The following is a 25,713-nucleotide window of genomic DNA, read 5'->3' on the forward strand; positions in this document are numbered from 1 at the left end:
CAATTCTAGGCAGAACCAGCGCAGGGCACCCCTGGATAGATTCCTTCCCAACCGCAGTGTAGCAGCCAGAGACTTATCCAGAGCTTGTTTCTTTTGGCCTCGGATGTTAGGAGTATTCCTCGCTCCTTCCTTCCCCCCAGGATTGAGCAAGCCATTGATATGGTTTTATACATGTTCATGCTCATGAGGATGTCCTACTGCTTGTATTTTTCATTACTTCATTTTGCATATATATAGTTTTTGTATTAGATTTAGTGTTTCTAGGAGTGGCATTTGCACTCCCACATTGTACTCTCATTGAATGTATCCTCTAGTCCCATTGATCTACTTTTCTGGTCATTCGTTGGACATTAACAAAATTATCTTATCTTATCTTATCAGGAGCATGTGGAGGCTCCTTGGAGCACATTCAAGGAGAGCAAGCCTCTGAAGAAGTCTCCAAAATTCATGGTACTAACAAGTAGAGTCCTTGAAGAGGCAGCAGGCCAAGAGGTTTGGAAGAAAGCCATGGTAGAGGATGATGCATGGGAAACTGTGTCAGTACCATAGGGATAGCTAGTTCTAGGTGGCTCTCCAAGAAATACTTCTCTCGCTGAGAGGGAGTGTTGATGTTTGTAGCTCGGGCAAGTACTTCTACACAAGCCTAAGTGTCTAAGCATGCAAAGGTCGCCCAACAGACCCTTAACCTTAGCAATTGCTTTAGTGATTAAAATAATTTATCTATATAAGATAGCGTGAGTTAATCTAATGACATGCAAAGGTTTTTTGCACTAGTGAATTAGATGAATCTCAACCCTCGATCTCAAGTGACATTGAGATCAAATCTCATCCATCAATTACTTTGGAGATTTGGGTTGTGTATTCAGTTAATTACTAAAACTTATAAAAGAAATGTTATGCTAAGAGAGAAGACACAAGATATCAAGTGCACAAGACACGATGGGAGTGAGATCATAGTGATTGAGTGGTGAAAGACTTCCACTCAAGTGTGCCAAGTTTGAGGAAGGTGCAAGGGGCAGCAAGGGAGATCCATATCAGCCAGCAAGATCTGCAGCGGGTTTGATCAGCTAGATCAGTTCCATTTTACGGTATTTTCCTCAATGGGACATTATCCTAGGAAGGGAGCACTTGTAAGTTCTGAGTTATTTAAATGAAGGACTGATTTGAAGAGCATAAATCCTCGTGTGCATGTCATTGTGAGATTAGTGTCTAATTTTGCTTCCAATGATTATTTTGTTTATGTTAAAATCATAGCTATGATTTTTATTCAGTAGATTTACGTAATCTGCTAGGTTCATAAATTGCTAGGTTGCTATGATTAAGGAAAATTTAACACTAGAATTCTCCAAAGGAGCAGAGAGTTGGAATTTGAGGGCCATTTCTGTTCTGTGATGTGATCAGTGCAGCAAATGACTTTGAAATTGTTGGTTCTCATGTTTTTAAAAGAATATGGGAAGCTTGGAGAAGAGTGCCATATCATGTCTCTCCTGGCAGTGCTTTCGACATTGAAGAGCTATTGATATAGAGGCTAATTCAATATGGTCTTGTAAGGTGCAGAACTCAACGGTGGTTTTGAAGGGTCTCTTCTGCTGGAGAGACCTATCAGATGACATGAAGGAATAGAAGGTTTTGGCCTCACCTCTTTCTTCAGCACAGATTTTTGAGCTCTAAATGGCTTGCCATTTGGGAAATTTAGAATTGTATCCCAACTGATAAAACGTAAAAACTGAATAGTTGCACACAAAGTCCCGTTTAGTGAGATTGAATGTCGTATTTTGATAAAACTGTTTAGGTTGACAGGCCTCACAGATTATATCAGGGTCTTTGCTCAGCCTATCCTTCCCAAGAAACCCTCAATAGGAGATGAGACCTTACAGATGAGGAAGCTAAATGAGTCAATCACCTTTGAAAAGTGTAGACCTTCGGACTTTCCTATAGGCTAAGGGACTTTGCATGGCTATTAATCTATCAAAAATGCCCTCAAAGGAATGATTGTCTAGAACAGAATTCACTAATGATTAGTTCTTGCACTATGAGGGCATGGAAACCTTTTGCCACATTTCCTAGAATTGTAAGTGTGATTAGGAATGTTGGTAGTAATATTCACTGCTAGTGGCATTCTCATTAGAAGAGGTGAGAGTTTGTGATCTCGATGCTCAATCTGAAAGACCTTCTTATTGTCCTTTAGGTATATTTAAGTTCCATTTCTTTGAACTCTTGTATATATATATATATATATATTCAAAACATGTATACTGCCACATCCACAATTCCTAAAAGTTGGGTCCCCTGCCACACCCACACCTGATCCCACCCCGACTCACTAGGTAACTTAGGGTTTAACACTCAATAGAAAAAGATCTTACCAATTTGGTCAGGCAAAAGTAAATAAATTTCCAGAACACCAGAAAGCATATTCTGAAACTGAAACCAATCATGAGTAAGACTTTCTTGTACTATGAGGGCATGGAAACTTTTTACCACATTTTCTAGAATTGTAAGTGTGATTAGGAATGTTGGGAGCATGTCTATCATACCTTGTCATTGCAACATAGCTTCCACAACAAAATTTCCATGAATCTTCCCTTCTAGGTGATTTTGACTCTTCGGAGTATGGCATTGGATTATATTTGTTTCCATGAGTGTGCTCAAGAAGATTAGATGCAAAGCACTTTTTAGCAGTTCTTTGTTCTTTATATTATTTGCTTTTAGCAATTATTTAGGGCTATGCTTTTTGTCACTTCTCTCGTATAGTGCTTTAGGTTCTTTTACTCTATATTTTGTCTTTTAACTTAAAGAAGCTGCCTTGACACTCATACAATATCACTATTGGATTGTGCTTTGGACTGCCATTGACCTACCTTTTCGGTCATTGTGGACATTAATAAAATTATCTCATCTTTCGATATCTTCATTTAGGAAATGTATTTTTGATGTGTTGGTTGTAAAATTCTCTGCTAGTGGTATTCTCATTAAAAGAGGTGAGAGTTTGTGATCTCGGTGCTCAATCTGAAAGACATTCTTATTGTCCTTTAGGTAAATTTAAGTTCCACTTCTTTGAACTTTTGTTACTATATATATATATATATATTCAAAACATGTATACTGCCAGATCCACATTTCCTAAAATTGGGTCCCCTACCACACCCACACCTGATCCCACCCTGACTCATTAGGCAGCTTAGGGTTTAATGCTCAATAGAAAAAGATCTTACCAATTTGGTCAGGCAAAAGTAAATCAATTGCCATAACATCAGAAAGCATAGTCTGAAACTGGAACCAATCATGAGTAAGACTTTAATTTTACATGCATGTGATATGATGCAGAGTACCCACAGTCATCCAAAAAAGAGGCATATACAGAAACTTACTATCATCAACCCTGTCAAAAATAATAATCTTACTATTAGACGAAATTAAACTTGTCAAGGTGACGGAAGATTAAGGAATCTACAAACTTAATAGTATGAGCCATTCATAGTCCATTTTGAAAAATAAAGTCAATTTAACGGCTTTTTATTACTGTGATAAAATCAATTATAAGGACTTCAAACTTGTATTTACAATATAAATAACAAATGTAGTTCCAAGTGATGAAAGGACAAACCTTCAATCACATCAGCAAGAGAAACACAACCAGACTTATGCATAGCCTGAAGTGTTTGTGTTAGAGCATCTGACATGACTGCTTTCTTCTCTTTCAATTTCTCCTGTAATCCACAAGAATATCAGGTATTATGTACCAGCAATTAAAATTTCTGCAATATTTCATGACACAATATTAATCACGGTTCTAAGCTTTGATGCCATCATGAGAAATGCTATAAACATACTCCATGTGGGGTCAACAACTCTATTATTTCTTTTAAATCCTTGTACTAGTCGTTTCATGACAATGCCATAATGGATAGATAGGTCAAGTAGGCTTTTGATAGATGTCAATATTCACCCATATACATGATAAGGATGGATTTCAAATTTTCAGTGCTATTTCAAAAATTGCTATTCATAAAATTTCACTTTACTATTGGATCCCTTCTCCATAATGATTGTTAATTTCGCTCTCTCTTTGCATTGTGTAATAGAGTGAATTTTATCTGCAAATGAAGATATACAATTTTGTTCAAAGAAAGGCTCCTTTCAAGTTGAAGCAAGAATCGATTAATCATGCCAGGGCAGAAATATATTTCACCTAATACAGTGGTGAACTTCTTACACCTACGCATAAAAGCATATTTTTCCAAAACATCTTATATGTAGACCAGGACCTGGTGTTAGATTTCACTGACTAGTTGATGCCATTGTTCAGGTCTAATCACTGGCAATATACAAGTCATCACAAGAAGAAACTCACTTCAAGAACTCGTTTCAGGCATTGACTTAGGCTTATACAACATACAACAAACATCAGTTAAGCTTAGCCTCCCAACAAAAGCAATCAGGACTGATTGTTGCAGAGCCTTCTTCTATGTTTCAGTGGCATGTCTTACAGTCAGGAGATGTTAAGGCAACTATGGGCTTTTACTTTCCCAAACAAAACGAATCGTTCGGAAGGGTTAGGTTCTGTTAAAATTGTAACTGGCTTCCCCTTCTCAGACTAATCTAGTGTTTTTCTAGCCCTCTCTTCACCGACTTTTCCTTATCTGCATTTCATTTCTGGTAATGATAGGGCAACACCAATATGGTGAGCAATGGCACTATTATTCATGTTTCTTTGATTGGCTCCAACCTCCAATCTCTAACCCATACAAAATTCTAGACATCACGATGGAGTAAACTTTGAAACCACAATTGAATACATGTTAGTAGTGCAACTGAAAACACTACATTTTCAAAGGCATGGTTTAAAAAGTGGGATTGGAAAAGATAATGCATCCTAAAGGATGGTCATGAAAAATGTAACTCCTAATAGATGGAAAACAAATCAGTACAAACAATTTGATATCAAAAATTGAAATAGCCTTACTGGAAGTACTGAAGGAAATAACTGCAGGATTACTGTGGGAAATTGCTGAGTTCAACAAAGCAGGAGCACATAAGAAGCTCCTTTGTAAAGCAAGATGCAGCATTGATCTAAGCTAAGATCTAAACACAAAAAAAATGCGAGTGGAAAGCTAATATGGAAGAAAAACGGAACCATAATCTAGAATACAAAGAGTGTCCACACATTAGAATCCATTAGAGCTGACTCCACTAACATCAGAGGCCAATGGAGGAAACTCCGAATATAATTGTGTCAAGAGGATGCAGTGGCCGAACATCTGTGCTGCATGAAGCACTGCTACTTGGAAGAGGCAACCCAATGCTGAGGCCTTCAATCATCTAATTGATGGTATGCCCTCTCTAATGGCAATGTTGTTGGGGTCACTGGGAAGTAGAGATGGCTCCCCAAGGCCCCACTCATATGGAATCGAGAGCATGGCTACTAATTGCTTGTCTCTTGGTACCCTAGCAGATGGGAACACAATAAAAAAAATAGTGGAAGAAATTGGAGATGGTCTGTGAGTCACAAAATAGACAATATAATCACCCACAGATCTCATAATAGATGAGACATCAGAATATGAGTGCTCCTCTGTCTCAACTTCCATGAAATGGCACAACTGGAAGTACAATATGCCTAGGTCGATACTCAGTTTCCACCTGAAGTCTATGTGAGCTTACTCTAACCTAGCCCAAAGGAATATGAAGAGCATGCATCCAATAATGGTGCATGTATGGGGGCCTGACAATGAGGCCATCCCTCAACTCCATGAAGTGTTGCGCATGGCAAGGCATCTTGTGATGCTTCCTATAATTTGCTATAACTAAAAAGAACTAAGTGAAGGAGATTACCTCAATCATAGTAGAGATTTTTCACTTTCTCCTTTGATTTCTTCTTTTCTGTTCCATCCACTTCTTTGGTAACATGGGCTTTTAAAGTGCCCATATTCATTACACTCATAGCATTGTATCTTTGTCATATCGATCTTCTTTTTCCGAGGATCAAACTTTCCAAACATTCCTTTTCTCCTCGCCGTGGCAGCATATTCTTGAACTTGTTCATTTGATCTAGCATCGTTTTTTGCCTTCAACCTGGTTTCTTCTATTTTACATAATGACCAAAGTTCACTGAATGGAGTGGCTTCCTTCTTTCCATAGATACTTGATACAAACTTGCCCCATCCATCAGGTAGTGCATTGAGCACAACGATGGTCATTTCTTTATCGGACATTATTTCTCTTAATTCTTGAAGTTGACCTCTTATTTGTGACACCCTCATAAGATATGAGGCTATCCCTTCTTCCTTTGATACCTTCATTTTGTATAATTCGGTTCTTAATGATATAACTTCTCCTGCAGTGCTTACAGAAAACAATTCTACCAACTTTTCATAGATATCTTTCGATTTCTCCAATTTTGCTACATAAGGGATGAGGGAATCCTTGATTGATTGTATGAGGATTCTTTCAGCCCTTATTTCCCCCTTCGATAATGCTTGAGCTTGCTCTTGATATGGTTTGGAGATTGAACCCTTTATATATTCAATAACTTCATTTTATATGAGGATCACATCTATCCTCTTCTTCCATGCAAGGAAATTTGATGACCCAACCAGTTTGTTGCTTTCCTTGCAAAATGAAGTCATTTTTATAGTAGATTCAGACATAAATATAAAATACTTACTTGTCAAGTGAAGATGCTTCTAGATGATGATATCTTCAACTTGATGCCTCCTTGATGATATTGCTTTCTTGATGATCTTCTTCAAGGATGTTTGAGATGTGATCTTTGCTTCAATGTGAGGGAGATCACCTTGATTTCTTTAATGATGATGGCAATGCCTCTTCTTGCTTCCATTGGAGGTAAAAATGTAGAATATGGACACTTCAAGATGCTTCAAATGTGTAGTCCTTCTTTCTTTGAGTGGAGGTAAGGTCCTTGAGGTCTTCTTCTCCATGAGATGATTGAGATGAGTACTCCTCCTTGGTGTTTCTTAGTCCTCTTTAATGATTTCCTTGTGCTCGGCCCTTATGTATCCCCTTTTTTTTCAATAATGTGATCTTCAAGTTGCGTCTTCTTGACTTGTCACCTTAGCTCTAATACGATGTTGAGAAATCTACGAGCAGCTTATTTAAATGATTTCTCTTACTTTGATAATTGCTTTCAATGTTCTTTTAAGTTAACTAGAGGTACTTGTTATTAACTTCTTCTTTCACTTGATTTTTATTGTGTTCTCTATCATCAAACAGCGACCAAACAATGAATATCAAAGAGACAAGAGCACACAAAATAGGCGAAAACCTCTTATCTTGAGGGAAAAACCCACAAGAATTCTTCTCTTCTTATAGAATCTTCAAATGACAAATTCAAAGACCTAAGACCCTTGACAAAGACCCCTCCAAGACCAAGTTGACCTTCCTTCTTGATGAGCTTTCCTTACACAGCTTACAATAGCAAACTTTGACCTTCCAGCAACAACTTCGAACCCAGCAGCTTCGACTTCAACAACTTTCTAGCAACTTCGTCCTCCAACAACTTTCCCACAACTTCGACCTCTAACAACTTTCCAACAACTTCATCCTCCAGCAGTTTTGACTTCCAGCAATTTTCCAGAACTTTTACCTAGCAGCTTCAGAATTCCGTTGCACTTAAGAGATAGAGAGAGAGAGAGACCCAAAAATTTCTACTCTAGCTTCACTCTTGAACTTCGCTTGCCTTGGGACTTCTTCCTTTTAAGATTGAACTTGTTTTCTTGCTTCTTCGTCTGTCATGTATGTGTGCTCCAAATGAGGTCGAATGTCTCTTATATACAGGCTTTCTAGGGGTACTAATTGCCTCCATGAGGCTGACTTGACCTTTAATGTAGATCGACCTGTTGCAGCTTGTTGATAAGGTCTTGGAGGGTCTTTTATGACTCAAATAAATTTCTTTTACATCATACAAGATGCCTAAAGGGGCCTTACATGTATGACAATGACTCTTTTGACTTCATAATTCTATGACAAACTAGAAGCACTCAATGGGTGCTTGACCTATAAATAAATTTAACTTGAGCATGAAACCCATGCATCAAGAATGAAAATAATAAATTTATTTTTCTCTTTTCATCAAATACATAAAATCATGATTACAATAGACATTATGAAGACCAAACCTAGTTACACATTTCAACAATGAGAACATAGATAAAATAATTCTATTAATGTCCAATAAACAACCAAAAAAGTAGGTCAATGGGACTAAAAAACCACATTCAGTGTAAATAGTGCATCAGAGTGGAAAAGCCACAACTAGATTGATAATGAAAGTAGGAAAGACAAAGAACTAAATGTCTATCTAAAAAGCTAAGAAAACTACATATGTAGCCTAGAGAATATCTAAAAGAAAGATGAATAGCTCAAAAGTAGATCACAAGAAGTAAATGTGCAACCCACTGCAAAATTGGCAACATGATTAAGGCATGATACCAGCCATGCATACACAATGCTGATGATTAGTCTGCTGTATACATCATAAACTGGACACACGACTCTATAAACAAGAAGCAATGCTTACCAGTAAAATAGGTAGAAGTACACGTGAGCCCCCACTGAAATCTTTTCGTAGGCCTCTTGCCAGATTTCCAGTTGCTTGGACAGCCTCCACCCCTACGGCTAAGTTGACATCTGTTATAAGCTGTTTAAGAAAGAAAACCATTAGTGATCATCCTCTGATCCTAGGCTATAGAGACATCTGAATTCTCAAGATTAGACTAAAACATATAAATTATACCTTCTTCAAAGTTCTACAGACTTCGGTAAAGTCCCCAGAAGCAATTTTTTTTGCAGATGCAAGTTTACTGAGTTCTGCAACTGCATCCCGCCTTTCAGACCATTTTGCAGCTTTCTATAAAATTCAACAAAAGTTATTAACCAGATTAACTTGTTATTATTCACAATGTCTAGACTATCAAATACAATAAAAAAACCATGTTATCAGCCATAGGCTGAAAGCTGCTCTAAGATATATAACTTTCTCGGCTACAACATTATCCATATATATGAAAATGTTTAAACATAAAGAAAACAGGAACCAGCAATTCCTCCGATAATCTGTAGGATCTTCACAGATATTGGGAAGACATACCACTCCTTCCCAAAAGCCGGACTTTTCCAATGGAGATAATATGTCGACAGGGTCAATTAAATCATACTCATCAATTTGTGGACCTAAAACAAATAGATGAACACAATCATAAGTAACACTTTATTTGGCTATTAAAATAGGGCTCGTTGCTAGTGTCAGTTTAAAAAAGAATCCCTAATAATGCGTTGAATATAAAGGGAAAAAATACAAGATCATGGCCACCAACTGGAAAGAACATAGATGCATGTTAAGGTAAGGTATATCTTGAGGGAAAAAATGTGACAATATTTCTGAACTTACCAGAGTCTACAGCTTCAACAACTGGCCCAGGAGCAGCCTCTTCTGCTGCAATTTCTATCTCCAACTCCTTCTGTTGCTCTGATCTGGCATAAGAAACAAAACAAAAGTTGACTTGAGCCGATATTAGTGTCTTGATATAGTAACATCAAATATGAAGGAAAGCAATATTTAATAGTAAAATAATGTAAGGATCAAAAATTATTTAAATTGTTTCAGCCCATGTAATATCCCCAATTTCCTAAGCCACTTAGGATATATTACACTTTTTGACAATTTTGAAATTAGCAACAATTTTTGGTATTTTGACTAAGAAGGAGAAAATCAAATTTTTGGTGGGTTGTGGGGGCGACACATAAAGGGAATTCGCACTCACTTAGGAAAAGCGCACTTGTGAAGAGAGAAGGAATGAGAGGGAAGCATACTAGTGGAGCATGGGGCCCACGAAGAGAGGAAGAGGGAAGCAAGCATAAATAGAAGATGAGGACCATCATTTGGAGGCATATGAGGTGATAGCAGCCCCCAGCTGATTGATGAGGTGCCACGAGGCATATCCATTGAGGAGGTGTCGGTAGGCATAGAGGTACCCAGAGTTGTGGCCGAGTTTACAATTATTAGCTGCCCACGGCAATTTCATCAACTCCAAGCCGGCCTACTAGCATTGAAAAAGAAGGCCACGACAGTCTGAGAGACCATTCTACAATAGAACGAGGAGTTGGATGGCATGAGAGCAGTTTGTGCCCAATCAGCAGCCAAGTTGACTCGCATTGGGGAACGGTTGGATTCCCTAATGGTATAGCTAGGAGTACACATTGGAGCATCAAGGCAACCCCCTTAAAGCATACATAGGTGGGGCTGATAGCACTGTTAGGTTACCTATGCACATTAGAGAGGGAGAGGCAGAGTTACCTAGTCAGATCTCATGTGTTGACCAAGATAGTGAGATGAGGCAACATGAGGCATTCACATGATGAGGTTGTTACGCATGCTGGTAGACGTGCATTATATCTGACCCTTGGGGTTGGATGGCAAGAGATTTTGAGATGGTACTCGGTGGAGTGGACTAGATTTATGGAGATGGTCGTAGTCGGAAGTGAAGCCTAGCAGGAGCACCCAGACATTGAGGATATTGGAGGCCCAGGTTGGCATTGGGATCCAGGTGGGGCTTCCTACCTTGTACTTGAGACACGGGATGACAGATGTTGGGATACAAGTGGATTCCCCCACCACCTCATGGATTTGGCTAGTAAGGGTATTGGTGATGTGACTATTTCGGTGACTAAGCATCCACATACTTTCAGATCTCCATCAGCATTAGTGACAGATTGGATTGACAAGGAAGCAAGAAGACTCCACAAGTTGTTTTGGGATGTCGATTGTGCATGGCTTTGCAGGATGACTAGCACACTTTGGCAAGAGCTTGTCAGAGGAGGTGACACCGGCAGGCCACTGGGTAGGGCACTGTAGGGAGACGATGCTCTCCCATTGATGTATTCGACATCTCACCGCCATCTTCGGTGGACTTCGAGTGCCACTCTAAGGGAGTTTGATTTCTTCATTGCAGATTTATTCCAGAGCCATTTGCTAGAGAATTCGACCCATCTTGTGAGCAGACTGGGCAGTGGAAAGGGAACACGCATTCCTTGAGGAGGCAGCTATAGGGCAAGCGAATTTTTGGGATTTTTAGGGAAGATTGCGCTGCAAATTTGCTGGTGGATTGAAGGATTTTCCAGGGCTGAGTGTGGAGGAATTTCCCAGCTTGAATTGGAGCATATCTGGGGCCTGCGCAGGCCATCATTGCCTGGGAATTCCACCAGGGTTTTGGTGGGTAATTTTGTGTGAAAGAAGAGCTAGAAGGACAGGGATTTTGAGGAGGAATTGCAAGGGAATTTCAGGGGGGGTTCTTGGAGATTTTAGGAGAGCACTCCACTTCCATCAATACACACAGGAGGACGAGTTGGGCCAACGCACACAATTGTGGGTTTTCTGGAGAATTGGACTGGGGCCTAAAGCTTTCTGGGTTTTGGTGGCCATAAGGGGGAAATACACCAGCGAAAATTACAGAATTTTTTGAGAACTGGGGAAAGCAGAAATCATATTATTCATGCAGCAGCAGTAACAGAAATCACTGGGCCAGTGCAAAACATGATGGGGAGCTCATCTAGCACTTGGGAAGCTTGATCATCACCTAGATTTGGCTTTGCTTGTTGTAGCAAGCCCAAGTTCTTTTGTTCCTATTCATTGTACCCCATTTGATCAATCTAATAAAATGGTTCCGCGTTTTGGGTGTTATTTCTGGTGTAATCTGATATTTCTGCATGTGTGTACATTTTCTATTGCATGTTTATGATTTCACTGTTGTAATCACTTAATATTTCCATTAGGAATATTACAGCACACAATGATGAGAAGATAACTCCTAACAAGATATCGCCAGTTAACTCCTAACAAGATATCACCAGAAAGATACTGAAAATCAAAAGAACAAGAGAAAAACACCAACAAAACTGCAGACTAGCAGAAATGTCCTGATGTACATGCTAAAGGATACCAAACAAATCAAGACAAATTGAGATCTAAAGAACCTGTAAAATAGCTTCCTACTTGTGTCTAAAGAACAGAAGTATGAAAGTGCAATTGCAAGCTTCATGCTATGATAAACATTTTGGTAGAAATTTGTAGGCAATGCCAACCAATGTAATGATTATTTAGAAGACATGGCCAAGACAGCCTCAAGGATGATGTGTCCAGAGACTGGTACAATGAAATATTGTCCCAGATGTGATTCAATTAATTTCGGTTTTCATAGTTGTAAGTATTCTCCATAACATTTTGAATAGTTTCCAATGTTTTGAGCAATCTCATTAACAATCATCAGATATTAAAAGAAGCATGCTGACAAAAAAGGAATAAATTTGTCCCACTGTTACGTCAGTCAATGGAGTTGGTGTTTAATTTCGATAAGATTTTGCTGTCTCTGCATTATTTCAAAAATGTAACACTAGCAACAAGTTTATCCTGTTTTATCCTCAAGTACTCAAACTGGAGCTTCTGTCAGTATATCCCCTCCATAAAAGTATCGAATCAATTCATTTAGGTTTTCAAATTTGTAGATATTCTCCAATCATCCTTCTAAATCATCCTGGAGGAGAACTGAAGAATGCTTGCAGCTGTGAAAACCTAAATGAATTGATTTGATGCCTTTATGGAGAGGGTACACTGAAAGAAACATGTTCTGAACGCTTGATGATGAAACAAAGAAACTTGTGGTTGATCTTACATTTCTGAATGATGCAGAGACAACAAACTCTTACCAAAATAAAACATCAACTATAAGGTCCGACATATCAAGAGGGTGAGTTTAGTGCTCTTCTGGGCTGAGATTAGAAGGAAGAGTGGAAAATATATCAACTCGATGCCTTCAGAGGGAGGATACACTAAAGGAAGCATGTCAGTTTGAGCACTTGAGGATAATACAAAAGGAACTTGATTGCTTATCTTACATTTCTAAAATGATGTAGACACTCAATCTTGCCAAAAATTACAAATATGAAGCGAGTGAGGTAGTTTTTTTCACGACTTTTTATTTATTTTTTTAAATGAATATTTTCGTCTTTTTTTTAATTTTGCCGACTTTTTGCTGACTTTTTCAAAAACCTCCCGACTTTAACGACTTTTTCAATTTCTGGACCCTTATCAATTCAATCCCAACTTCGACTTTTTCCAAATTGTTCTAATCCTCTTGTATTTATAGATTCCCTATGGGGTTCTCCCGAATGTGAGGGATTGCAAGTGCAACCCCCAATTTGGACTTTTTGCCTCAGCTACCCCAAAGTTTACCCAATGTTGTCCCAAACATTGTATAATTGGGTTTTCCCCTTTATCAAAAATTATAGCCTATGGGGTTGGATAGGCTATTTCGTCCATCCTTGGGCAATTAATCCATAGGGGACATTACACGATGCCTAAAAAGGTTCTCATTTTCCAATACAACTAGAGGTTGGTAGCTTTTGCTTTTCAACAATTCTTAACATATTGCTTTCTCTTTGAAAGTGTCTTCGTGTTCCTTGTTCGTGACTCCCTTCTATGTTTACTTGGGTATGTTCTCCAACCTCCTCCACAATAATGCTTTCAAGACACCTTCTATGGAATTGGACAAATTGAGTTGCTTCCCTCTCAACCCCTACTTTGTCTTTGAAAATCTCCTCCTCCAAAGAGGAAACCACCTATTTGCCACTCTCCTTGTCCATGTGTGAATTGAGGTTTAATTTGAAGAAGTATATTGCTAAGATTAAGAATTGTTTATTACTCAAATTTACCAATACATTCTCTCACACAACTTCATCTTCAAGAAGACCAGGTTGTGATTACTTTTGGAAACTTGCAATCAATGACAAAAATTCCTAACACCAAACTATCACCCAATGTCTCATTTAGACTTTCTCCTATGCATGTGAAAATCACCATCATTATATCTAGAAAGGCATCCAATAAATCAAAATAAATAACCAAAAGATCATCGTTGTACACCTTAATACTTCATGAGTTTTGCAATGAATGTTTGGGCAAGACATTCAATTACATTAACCAAGAGTCTTGTGCATTTACTCTTGGTTAAAGTAATTGAATGTCTTGCCTTTATACTAGGGTTATTCTCATGAGTCCAACAGACATTCATTGATCCAAAGTCACCTATATCGTAAACATGTTTGAATTTGACAACATCGGAATTCCAAAAAAAATGCTAGGCCAAAAAAATTAGATAAAAGTCACTACTGAGATCAAAATTAAAAATATATAACATTTTCCATTAAGTTCTCTATAAATATAAATATGTCAACAATATATATAACTATATATATATATATATAGCCGCAAGGGTTAGCTCAACTGGTCGAGTCCCCGTTGTTAAGTACCTCGCCGATCGGGAGGTCACAAGGTCAATTCTCCTTGACGTCGTTAGGGTTAAACCCTGCTAGTATGGCCGAAGGGCTTTAAAAGATTCCCTTCGGAGTTGACCAACCCAGATTTTCCATGGATGTAGCAGCCACCTGTGAATCACCTCTAAAAAAACTTATATATATAAAATAAAAATAGTAAATATGATTCATACAAATAATAATTAACTTATGCCCAACTTCAACATGTGTGCATGAGAAACACAACGTAAACATGGTTGATTCAAGCACGATCATGTTAAGCATAGTCACATAAGTTGTTCAGTAGAGCATATCAATGAGGTTCTGCGGGTCTTTCAACAGCAAGAATTTCAATGTTTTAGGCATAGTCAAGTGAATGATGAAGAATGTAAGCAATGTGTGGTGTTAGGTCCCTATAATACTAGTGTATCCCCCTTATTGTTATTGTTGTGCCCGTGTTTATTGTTGTGCACCATAGAAGCCCACTATTGTTATTATTGTGTCCTTACATTATTACTGTTATGTAGGCTCTAATTATATTGTGACCCCTTAGACTCCTCTATATACAAAGGAGGTCTTGTAATTTGTTTCATCCAAGAATTGTTCATTTATGTAATGTAAAGGAGGTTTCCCCCTTGAAGAGGATAATTTTTAAGTCGTTGATCTATCTTTTTGTGAGCTGGTTGCATAAAATTTGATATCAAAGCTTTGGATTCTAGGGTTTTTCTTCTTCAAATAGGCCATCTTGGCATTTTTGCTATAACTTTTTTTTTACTTGGCTTCAAAAGCTGAAATTTTTACCACGTGCAGAGGAAATCTTAGTGAACTTTGTGTAAAAATTTCAAAGCTTGGTTCATTATATTTTCGGAGATATGATCTGAGGAAGTTAGGGTTTTTGTAGGCTCCAGAATTCTGTCTCAAATAGGTGACCTAGGGAAAATTGTCATAACTTTCGTTTCAGGCATCGGATTTGAATTACGTAAAAAGTGTTTGAAAGTGAACAGACTATAGTTTTTCGTGTATCAATTTCAGGGCCAAAGGTTGAAAAAGGACACATGGCATCCCATACAACTTTGCTCTACTGAACAAGTCCATAATCAAGCCATCATGGGAGATTTGGAATAACTATTTCTTGAAGAATCCAATCGTGATCAGACTTGTGGTGTTGGAAAGAAGACTCAGAGAGCTACCACAGGAAGAAATTTCAGAGCTTGGGGATGTTAGGTCCTATAATACTAGTGATGCCCCCATTAATATTGTAGTTGTATCCCTTATTAATATTGTTGTGCCCTTATTGTCCCCATATTGTTATTACTGTGCCCCATAGAATCCCTATATTGTTATTTTTGTGCCTTTATATTATTATTGTTAGGTTGGCTTGGTTACACTGTGACCCCTTAGACTCCTATATATAGAAAGGAGGTTTTGTCATTTGAATCATCCAAGAATTGTTCTTTTGTGTAATGTAAATGAGGTTGCCCCCTCGAAGAGGCTGAATTCTAAGGCGTTCAACTATCTCTTCTATCTTTTTGTGTGTTGGTTTCATAACATTTGGTATCAGAGCTTTGAATTCTAGGATTTCGCTGCTCCAAACAGGTCATCGTGGCATTTGCGCTATAACTTTTTTCCTGCGACGTTTCAAACGCTAAAAAAAACCCGTTTGGGCCAAAATCGTTCTAAACTGCAAGTCCAAATTTCAGAGCTCTTCGTGCTATATTTGCGGAGATATGGTCTGAGGAAGTTGGCATTTTTGCAGACTCCCGAATTACATTCCAAACAGGTGACTTGGGGAAAATAGTCATAACTTTTGTTTTGAGCATCAGATTGAAATTTGGTAAGAAGTTACAGAAAGAGGACGGATTGTAGTTTCCTGTGTATATTTTTTAGATCCTAAGGTCGAAACAATGACATGTGGCACTTCCTACAAGTTCGCTCTTCTAAAAAGGTCTATAATCAGGTCATCTTGGGAGATTGTGCATAACTCTGCCTTGGAGAATCTAAATTCAATCAGACTGGTGGCATTGGAAAGAGGACACAGAGGGCTATTGTAGGTCGCAATTTCAGAACTAGATGATCCGAAATTACAGAGATACATCAGAGGCAATATCGAGCTCCTACAAAGTGAAAAAAGGTGTGTAGATTTTTTTAAATTTTTGCTTAAGCTTGGTTTGAAAAATTATTTTGAAGGAATTCAAAGGGCATAGTAGAGCATTATTATCGGTAACTGATGCCCCGAGGAAAGAAAATGCAAACACCTAGTAAGCAACCTGAAAGCTCTAGCATGACTTATGAAGAAGAGGAAGAAATGCAACATGATATATCAAAATTACGAGACCAAGTGCAACAAATGTCACTCGCACAAAAGGTAACAGAATCTAAGATGGATGGTTTAAAGAAAGATGTAGAAGCTAAGATGAATGACGTGGAAGCTAAGATGGATGATTTGAAGATAGATTTGAAGACAGATTTGAAGACAGGCATGGCAGATTTGAAGACAAATCTGACAAATTTTCTACAAGAAATACTCACTAATGGTGAAAGGGTAGTAAAGGAAACTCATGATGAGAACAAAAGAAATGTTAATCATGATTCCATAGACTCTAATGTTGGATCGAAGACCCACCATATTCCAAAAATCGATATGAGGAAGTTTTATGGCAAGGATCCCGCAACATGGATATTACAGATGGAGCAATTTTTCGATCTCAATAATGTGCAAAACACACAAAATGTATGGTATCAATGGCTTTGCTCTCGTAAACAAATTATCACTTGGGCAATTTTTACAGAAGAATTGACAACACATTATGAGGATACAAAAAGCAACACTATTTTTAGCCAATTGATAAGTCTCAAACAAAAGGGTTCCATAATGGAGCACATTAAGGAGTTCCAAAAATTGAACATAAGGGTAAAAAATATTCCAAAAGAGCATAGGATTAATGTGTTCATAGGGACTTTAAAGGATAATATCCAACATCATGTTCGCCTTTGGGAACCTGATTCATTAGAGAAGGCATTCAGGTTAGCAAGAAAAATGGAAAGCAAAATTATGGCAACCAAGAAACATACCACTCACAACTATAAAGATGGAAGTGTTGTTGCCCCTACCCTTCCACAACCTATAAGGTTGACACCACAACAATTGGAAGAAAAAAGAGAAAAAGGGCTTTGTTACAGTTGTGATAGCAAATACACTAAAGGTCATAAGTGTGCTAAGAAGAAATTATTCTACATATATTGTGAAGAGGAAGAAGAAAATGAGCAATAAAGGTCAAAATAAGAGGATATACTCCAGGAACAAAGCCTAGATAAAGAAGAAATGAACCCGACCATATCTTGTAATGCATTGGCTGGAATTACCACTCCTTAAACCATCAAGATAGAAGGACGAATAAAAAAAAAGGTAATAGTGTTGATTGATTCAGGAAGTACCCACAATTTTATTCATTGTAAGATAGCAAAAGAATTGAATTGCTTCCTATCTCCAGCACCAAAGTGTCAAGTGATGGTTGCAAATGGAGGAACGATAAATTGCTCTGGAAAGTGCCATAATATCAAGCTATCCATGGGAGAATATGTATTGAAAAGCCCAATGCTTTCCATTCCAATGGGAGGTGTTGATGTTGTACTAGGAGTCCAATGGCTACAATCCTTGGGTACAATAGCTTTTAACTTTCAAGAACTTTTCATGAAATTTTATGCGGAAGGAAAGGAAGTTGAATTAAGGGGTATTTCAGGGAAACCGGGAAAGATAATAAGCTCTAACGGTATGACAAAACTTCTAAAAAAGGAACAACCAGGTGTAATTGCACAATTATGTTCGCTAGATGTTTCCACATCGAAATCATCTATTTCTCCAGATCTCCAAAAAGTCTTGGACAATCATTCCAAGGTATTTGAGACTCTCAAAGGTCTCCCACCTATTCGTGATCATGATCATGTTATTCATTTGATTCCAGGAAGTGTTCCTCCAAACATCAGGCCGTACAAATATCTCGATGCCCAAAAGAGTGAAATTGAACGTATGGTTGCAGAAATGCTTGAGGCTGGTATAATTCAACCTAGTTAAAGTTCTTTCTCTGCTCCAGTAATATTGGTGCACAAGAAGGATGGATCATGGCGCATGTGTCTGGATTATAAGGAGCTCAACAAGCTCACTATTAAAGATAAGTTTCTCATTCTTGTCATTGATGAATTATTGGATGAATTGCATGGATCAATTTACTTCACCAAGTTAGATCTCCGTTCAGGATATCATCAAATTAGAATGAAGACTCAACACATTTCGAAAACAACATTTAGAACCCATGAGGGTCACTATGAGTTTTTGGTCATGCCTTTTGGCCTTACCAATGCACCTTCTACATTTCAAGGTTTGATGAATTCCATTTTCAAACCCTTCCTTAGAAAATTTGTGTTAGTATTTTTTGATGATATACTAATCTATAGCAAGTCTTGGAAGGATCATGTTGAACACGTTGACAGGGTGTTACAACTATTGGAGGAGAAACAATTATATGCAAAAAGATCCAAATGTTTCTTTGGAGTACAAGAGGTGGACTATCTAGGTCATATTGTATCTCATGAAGGAGTTAAGGTAGACCCTAGCAAAATTAAAGCCATTAAGGAATGGGAAATCCCCACATCCATAAAGCATTTGCAAGGATTTCTCGGGTTGACAAGGTATTATCGCAAATTTGTTAAGAATTATGGGAAAATAGCAACACCTCTAACAACATTGTTAAAAAAAGATGCATTTTCATGGACTCCAGAAGCAACAAAGGTCTTTGAATATCTTAAAGAGGCAATGTGGCAAGCACCGGTCTTAGCTACACCAGACTTCACAAAAACCTTTATTGTGGAATGTGATGCTTCTGGAAATGGAATTGGTGTTGTTTTAATGCAAGATGAAAGACCCATTGCTTTCGAAAGTCGTCCAATCAAAGGAAAGTATTTACACAAAGCTATTTATGAGAAGGAAATGTTGGCAATACTACATGCACTTAAGAAATGGCGACCCTACCTAATGGGAAGACACTTCAAGGTAAAAACAGATCATGATAGCCTTAAATACTTTTTAGAACAAAGATTATCCTCTAAAGAACAACAAAAATGGGTCACAAAGATGTTGGGTTATGACTTTGAAATCATATACAAAAAAGGGAAGCAAAATGTTGTGGCAGATGCACTCTCAAGAAAGGATGAGGATGTGGAAGCATTGTTGTGCACCATTTCTATTATCCAACCAAATCGGATAAACGAAGCAAGGGAGGAATGGAAGAATGACGAAGAATTTTGGGAACTTATTCGAAAGTTACAACAAGATTCCAATACATCTGATACATTTAGCTGGAAAAATGATTCGTTATGGTACAAAGATCGCTTATACCTCTGTAAGAATTCCCAACTCAAACAAAAGATTCTTCTGGAATTGCACGCTTCTCCCTTAGGAGGGCACTCAGGATTTTTAAAAACTTACCACAAGGTTAAGAAGGAATTTTTTTGGGATGGCCTTAAATCTGATATTCAAAAGTTTGTGGCAGAATGTTTGGTATGCCAACAAAATAACGCTGAAACAATTAAGACACCAGGTCTATTACAACCTTTATCCATTCCAAGCCAACGTTGGGAGTAGGCTTCAATGGATTTTATCACAGGTTTACCCAAGTCTGAGGGAAAGAGTGTCATCATAGTGGTAGTTGAAAGACTTACCAAGTATGCACACTTTTGTGCATTATCACATCCATTTAAAGCCAGTACAGTTTCTACGGCATTTATGGAAACAATTCAAAGCTACATGGAAACCCAAAGATTATTGTAAGTGACAAAGATCCCATTTTTATAGTAAATTTTTGGACAGAATTATTTTCTTGTCTTGGTACTCAATTAGCTCGTAGCTCATCTTATCATCCGCAATCTAATGGGCAAATGGAGATAGTAAACAAATGTTTGGAAGGATATCTTTGTTGCTTTGTATCTGATAAGCAGACACAATGGGCCAAATGGTTGCCTCTGGCTGAATGGTGGTATAACACTTCCTTCCATACTGCAACAAAAATGACCCCATTTATGGCACTTTATGGATATCAGCCACCATCCATCACATCATATTTAAGAGAAAATTCTCAGGTTCAAGCAGTGGAACATCACATCAAGCATCAATAACAAGTTCTCCAACTCTTAAAGGATAACCTCGTCTTGGCGCAAAATAGAATGAAACAACAGGCAGATCAACATCGCAGTGAAAGAATTTTTGTTGTAGGTGATTGGGTATTCCTACGGCTACAACCATATAAACAAATGTCCCTCAAGCAAGTTAAGAAGGATAACAAATTGTCACCAATGTATTATGGTCAGTACATGGTGTTGCAAAAGATTGGTACTATGGCATACAAATTGGAGCTCCCTGCAGCTTCTCAAGTGCACCCAGTTTTCCATGTTTCATGTTTAAAGAAGGTTATAGGCGACAAGCTCCCAGTTCAAACAATATTGCCAGAACTTGACAAGAAGGAAAAATTATATTGGAACCGGAAGCAGTCATAGAAACAAGAACTCGACAACTACGAAATCGATCCATTTCAGAGTATCTCATCAAGTGGAAGAACTTTTCCGCTGAAGATTGCACATGGGAGGACGAGAATTTTATACAAAAGCATCCAGAACTACTCAAGCGTTGAGGACAACACTTTTTTGAAAGAGGGGCATGTTAGGTCCCTATAATACTAGTGATGCCCCCATTAATATTGTAGTTGTATCCCTTATTAATATTGTTGTGCCCCTATTGTCCCCATATTGTTATTACTGTGCCCCGTAGAATCACTCTATTGTTATTTTTGTGCCTTTATATTATTATTGTTGAGTCGGTTTGGTTATATTGTGACCCCTTAGACTCCTATATATAGGAAGGAGGTTTTGTCATTTGAATCATCCACGAATTGTTCTTTTGTGTAATGTAAAGGAGGTTGCCCCCTCGAAGAGGCTGAATTCTAAGGCATTCAACTATCTCTTCTATCTTTTTGTGAGCTAGTTTCATAACAAGGGATCTGAAATTATAAAGTTACAACCCTTTCAAGATCAAGCTCCTAAAAGCAAGAAAAATGTGTCTTTTTTTATAATTTTACTAAGGAAATGGTAGCACATTATGAAGATACAAAGAGCAACATCTTCTTTAGCCAATTGATAAATCTCAAACAAAAGGGTTCAATGGCGGAGCACATTGAAAACTTACAAAAATTGAATATTAGGGTAACCGATATTCCAGAGGAGCATAGGATTGATGTCTTCATAGGGACTTTAAAAGATAACATCTAAGTTGCAGGAAACGTGGGCAGGGGGTCCGTTTCCCCAGGGGAAACGAAACGAAACTCGTTTCCCCGTACCGTACGGCCTGGAAACGCGTTTCCGGCCGTACGGCGTACGGCCGGAAACGCGTTTCCAGGCCGTACTTGCCACGTTTCCCCAAAAAAAAACACTTGTTTTTTAAATTTTTTTTTTTTTTTAATTTGTTTTTAAATTTTTTTAGGGTTTCCAGGTAGTTCTAGAAACCTATTCTAAAGTTATAAAAGAGCAGCTTGGCTCATTCTCTCATCACATCATTCATGCTTTATGATTGCACATATATATAATAATAACTTTTAAATATTTTTAATATATATATATATATATATATATATATTATTATATATATTCGCGTTTCCCCGTTTCCAAAATTTGGGGAGGTCGCGTTTCGTTTCGCTTCCCGTTTCGGAAACTCGTTTCCGTTTCCCCGTTTCGTGCAACTTAGGATAACATCCAACACGAGGTTTCGCATTTGGGAACCTGATTTATTGGATAAGGCATTCAGGGTGGCAAGAAAAGTTGAGAGCAAAATAATGGCAACAAGGAAGTCTACCACTCACAACTATAAAGATGGAAGTGTTAGTCTTCCACAACCTACAAGCTTGACACCACAACAATTGGAGGAAAAAAGAGAAAAACAACTTTGTTACAGTTGTGATAGCAAATACACTAGAGTCATAAATTTGATGAGAATAAATTATTCTACTTAAATTGTGAAGAGGAGGAAGAAAAGGAACTAGAAACATCAAAAAGAGGAGGATATACACTAGGAACCAACCCCAGAGAAAGAAGAAATGAATCCAACCATATCTTGTAATGCAATGGCAGGAATTACCACTCCTCAAACTCTCAAGATAGAAGGATATATCAAGAATAAAAAGGTAATAGTGTTGATTGATTCGGGTAATACCCATAATTTTATTCATTGTAAGGTAGCCAAGGAATTGAATTGCTCCCTATATCCAGCACCAGAGTGTCAAGTGATGGTTGCAAATGGAGGAACTATAAATTGCTCTAGAAAGTGTCATAATATCAAGCTAACCATGGGGGAATATGTACTGAATAGTCCAATACTTTTCCATTCCAATGGGTGGTGTTGATGTTGTACTAGGAGTCCAATGGTCACAATCTTTGGGGACAATAACTTTCAATTTTCAAGAACTTTTCTAAAAATTTTTTGGGAATGAAAGGAAGTTGAATTAAGGGGTATCGCAAGCAAACCAGGAAAGATAATCAACTCTAATGGCTTGAAAAAATTGTTGAAGAAAGAACAACAGGGCATAATTGCACAATTATGCTCACTAGGGGTTCGAACATCGAAATCATCTATTTCTCCATATCTCCAAAAAGTCTTGGACAATCATTCCAAGGTGTTTGAGACTCCCAAAGGCCTCCCACCTATTCATGATTATGATCATGTGATTCACTTGATTCCAGTAAGTGTTCCTCCAAACATCAAGCCTTACAGATATCCTTATGCCCAAAAGAGTGAAATTGAATGTGTCATTGCAGAAATGCTAGAAGCTAGTATAATTCAACCTAGTCAAAGTTTTTTCTCTGCTCTAGTAGTATTGGTGCACAAGAAGGATGGATCATGGCTTATGTGTCCAGATAACAGGGAGTTCAACAAGCTCACTATTAAAGATAAATTTCCCATTCCTGTCATTGATGAATTGTTGGATGAATTACATGGGGCAATTTACTTCACCAAGCTGGATCTTCGTTCAGGATATCACCAAATTAGAAAGAAAACTGAAGACATTCCAAAAACAACATTTAGAACTCATGAGGGTCATTATTAATTTTTGATCATGCCTTTTGGCCTTACTATGCACCTTCCACATTTCAATATTTGATGAATTCCATTTTCAAACCCTTCCTTTGAAAATTTGTGTGATATACTAATCTACAACAAGTCTTGGAAGGATCATGTTCAACATGTTGACAGGGTGCTCAAACTATTGGAGGGAAAACAATTATATGCAAAAACCACCAAATGTTTCGTTGGAGTACAAGAGGTGGAATATTTGGGTCATATTGTATCTCATGAGGGTGTTAAGGTAGACCCTAACAAAATTAAAGCCATTAAGGAAACGAAAATCCCCACAACCATAAAGCATCTTCGACGATTTCACAGGTTGACAGGGTATTATCGCAAGTTTGTTAAGAATTATGGGAGAATATCAGCACCTCTAACATCATTATGGTACAAAGATCACTTATATCTTTGTGAGAATTCCCAACTCAAACAAAAGGTTCTTTTGGAATTGCACACCTCTCCCGTAGGAGGGCACTCGGGGTTTTTAAAAACTTACCATATGGTCAAGAAGGAATTTTTTTGGGCTAGCCTTAAATTTGATATTCAAAAGTTTGTGGCAGAATGTTTGGTTTGCCAACAAAATAAAGTTGAGACAATTAAGACCCTGGGTCTATTACAACCTTTATCCATTCCAAGTCAACGTTGGGAGAAGGTCTCAATGGATTTTATCACAAGTTTACCCAAGTCTGAAGGAAAGAGTGTCATCATGGTGGTAGTTGATAGACTTACCAAGTATGCACACTTTTGTGCATTATCTCATCCTTTTAAAGCTAGTACAATTGTTACTGCATTTATGGAAACAATTCAAAAGCTTCATGGAAATCCAAAGATTATAGTAAGTGACAGAGATCCCATTTTCACTGGAAATTTTTGGACAATTATTTTCTTGTCTTGGTATTCAATTAGCTCATATCTCATCTTATCATCCTCAATCTGATGGCCAAACTGGGATAGTGAATAAATGTTTGGAAGGATATCTTCGTTGCTTTGTATATGATAGAAAAATACAATGGGTCAAGTGGTTACCTCTAGCTGAATGGTGGTATAACACTTCCTTCCATAATGCAGTGAAAATGACCCCATTTATGGCACTTTATGGATTTCATCCACCATCCATCACATCATCTTTAAGAGAAAATTCTAAAGTTCAAGCAGTGGAAGATCACATCGAGCATCACCAACAAGTTCTCCAACTCTTAAAGGATAACCTCACTCTGGCGCATAATAGAATGAAACAACAGGTAGATCAGCGTCGCAGTAAAAGAAGTTTTGATGTATGTGACTGGGCATTTTTACGGCTACAACCATACTAACAAATGTCTCTCAAGCAAGCTAAGAAGGATAATAAATTATCACCCAAGTACTACAGTCCTTACAAGATATTGCAAAAGATTGGTACTATGGCATACAAATTGGAGTTGCCTACATCTTCCCGAGTACACCTAGTTTTCCATGTTTCATGCTTAAAGAAGGTTATCGGTGACAAGCTTCCAATTCAAACAATGTTTCCAGAACTTGACGAAGAAGGAAAAATCATATTTGAACCTGAAGCAATCACAGAAACAAGAACCCGACAGCTACGGAATCGATCAATTTTAGAGTATCTCATTAAGTGGAAGAAATTACCCACTGAAGATTCCACATGGGAGGATGAGAATTTTATAGAAAAGCATCCAGAGTTACTCAATCATTGAGGACAACGTTTTTTTAAATGAGAGGGGCATGTTAGGTCCCTATAATACTAGTGTATCCCCCTTATTGTTATTGTTGTGCCCATGTACCCCCATATTGTTATCGTTGTACCCCATAGAAGCCCACTATTGTTATTATTGTGCCCTTACATTATTATTGTTATGTGGGCTTCTAATTATTTTGTGACCCCTTAGACTCCTATATATACAAAAGGAGGTCTTGTCATTTGTATCATCCAAGAATTGTTCATTTATGTAATGTAAAGGAGGTTTCCCCCTCGAAGAGGATAATTTTTAAGTTGTTGATCATTCTTTTTGTGAGTTGGTTGTGCATAACACGTGGGAAGAAAAAAGAGGTTTCTATAAAATAAAAATAAAAATAACAAACTTCATCATGCTCATTGAAATTCAGCATATTTCTAACTTTAAGGTAAAAAACAAAAAACCCTGTGACGGAGAATTGACCAAAACAGAGGGGTAATAGGTGTGGGGGGAATCATATTATATCCCGAAGGAAAACATAAATAACTTTCACTT

General features: G+C 37.7%; 1 protein-coding gene across 1 annotated transcript in view; it reads right to left on the minus strand.

Annotated features, from left to right (window-relative positions):
* LOC149224891 (protein MOR1-like) overlaps positions 1-25,713 on the minus strand; it is a 251,649-nt gene that overhangs the window by 158,584 nt on the left and 67,352 nt on the right. Inside the window, exons 7-11 of the mRNA XM_089386325.1 lie at positions 9,410-9,492; positions 9,110-9,192; positions 8,756-8,869; positions 8,540-8,659; positions 3,608-3,710 (exon numbers count right to left, since the gene is read on the minus strand). Of these exons, the coding sequence (XP_089242451.1) occupies positions 3,608-3,710; positions 8,540-8,659; positions 8,756-8,869; positions 9,110-9,192; positions 9,410-9,492 (503 nt within the window). The remainder of the gene's footprint in view (positions 1-3,607; positions 3,711-8,539; positions 8,660-8,755; positions 8,870-9,109; positions 9,193-9,409; positions 9,493-25,713) is intronic.

Source organism: Pinus tabuliformis, chromosome Q (genome assembly GCF_031772625.1).
Source record: "Pinus tabuliformis cultivar Carrire ecotype Pingquan chromosome Q, CPIR1, whole genome shotgun sequence".
NCBI lineage: Eukaryota > Viridiplantae > Streptophyta > Pinopsida > Pinales > Pinaceae > Pinus > Pinus tabuliformis.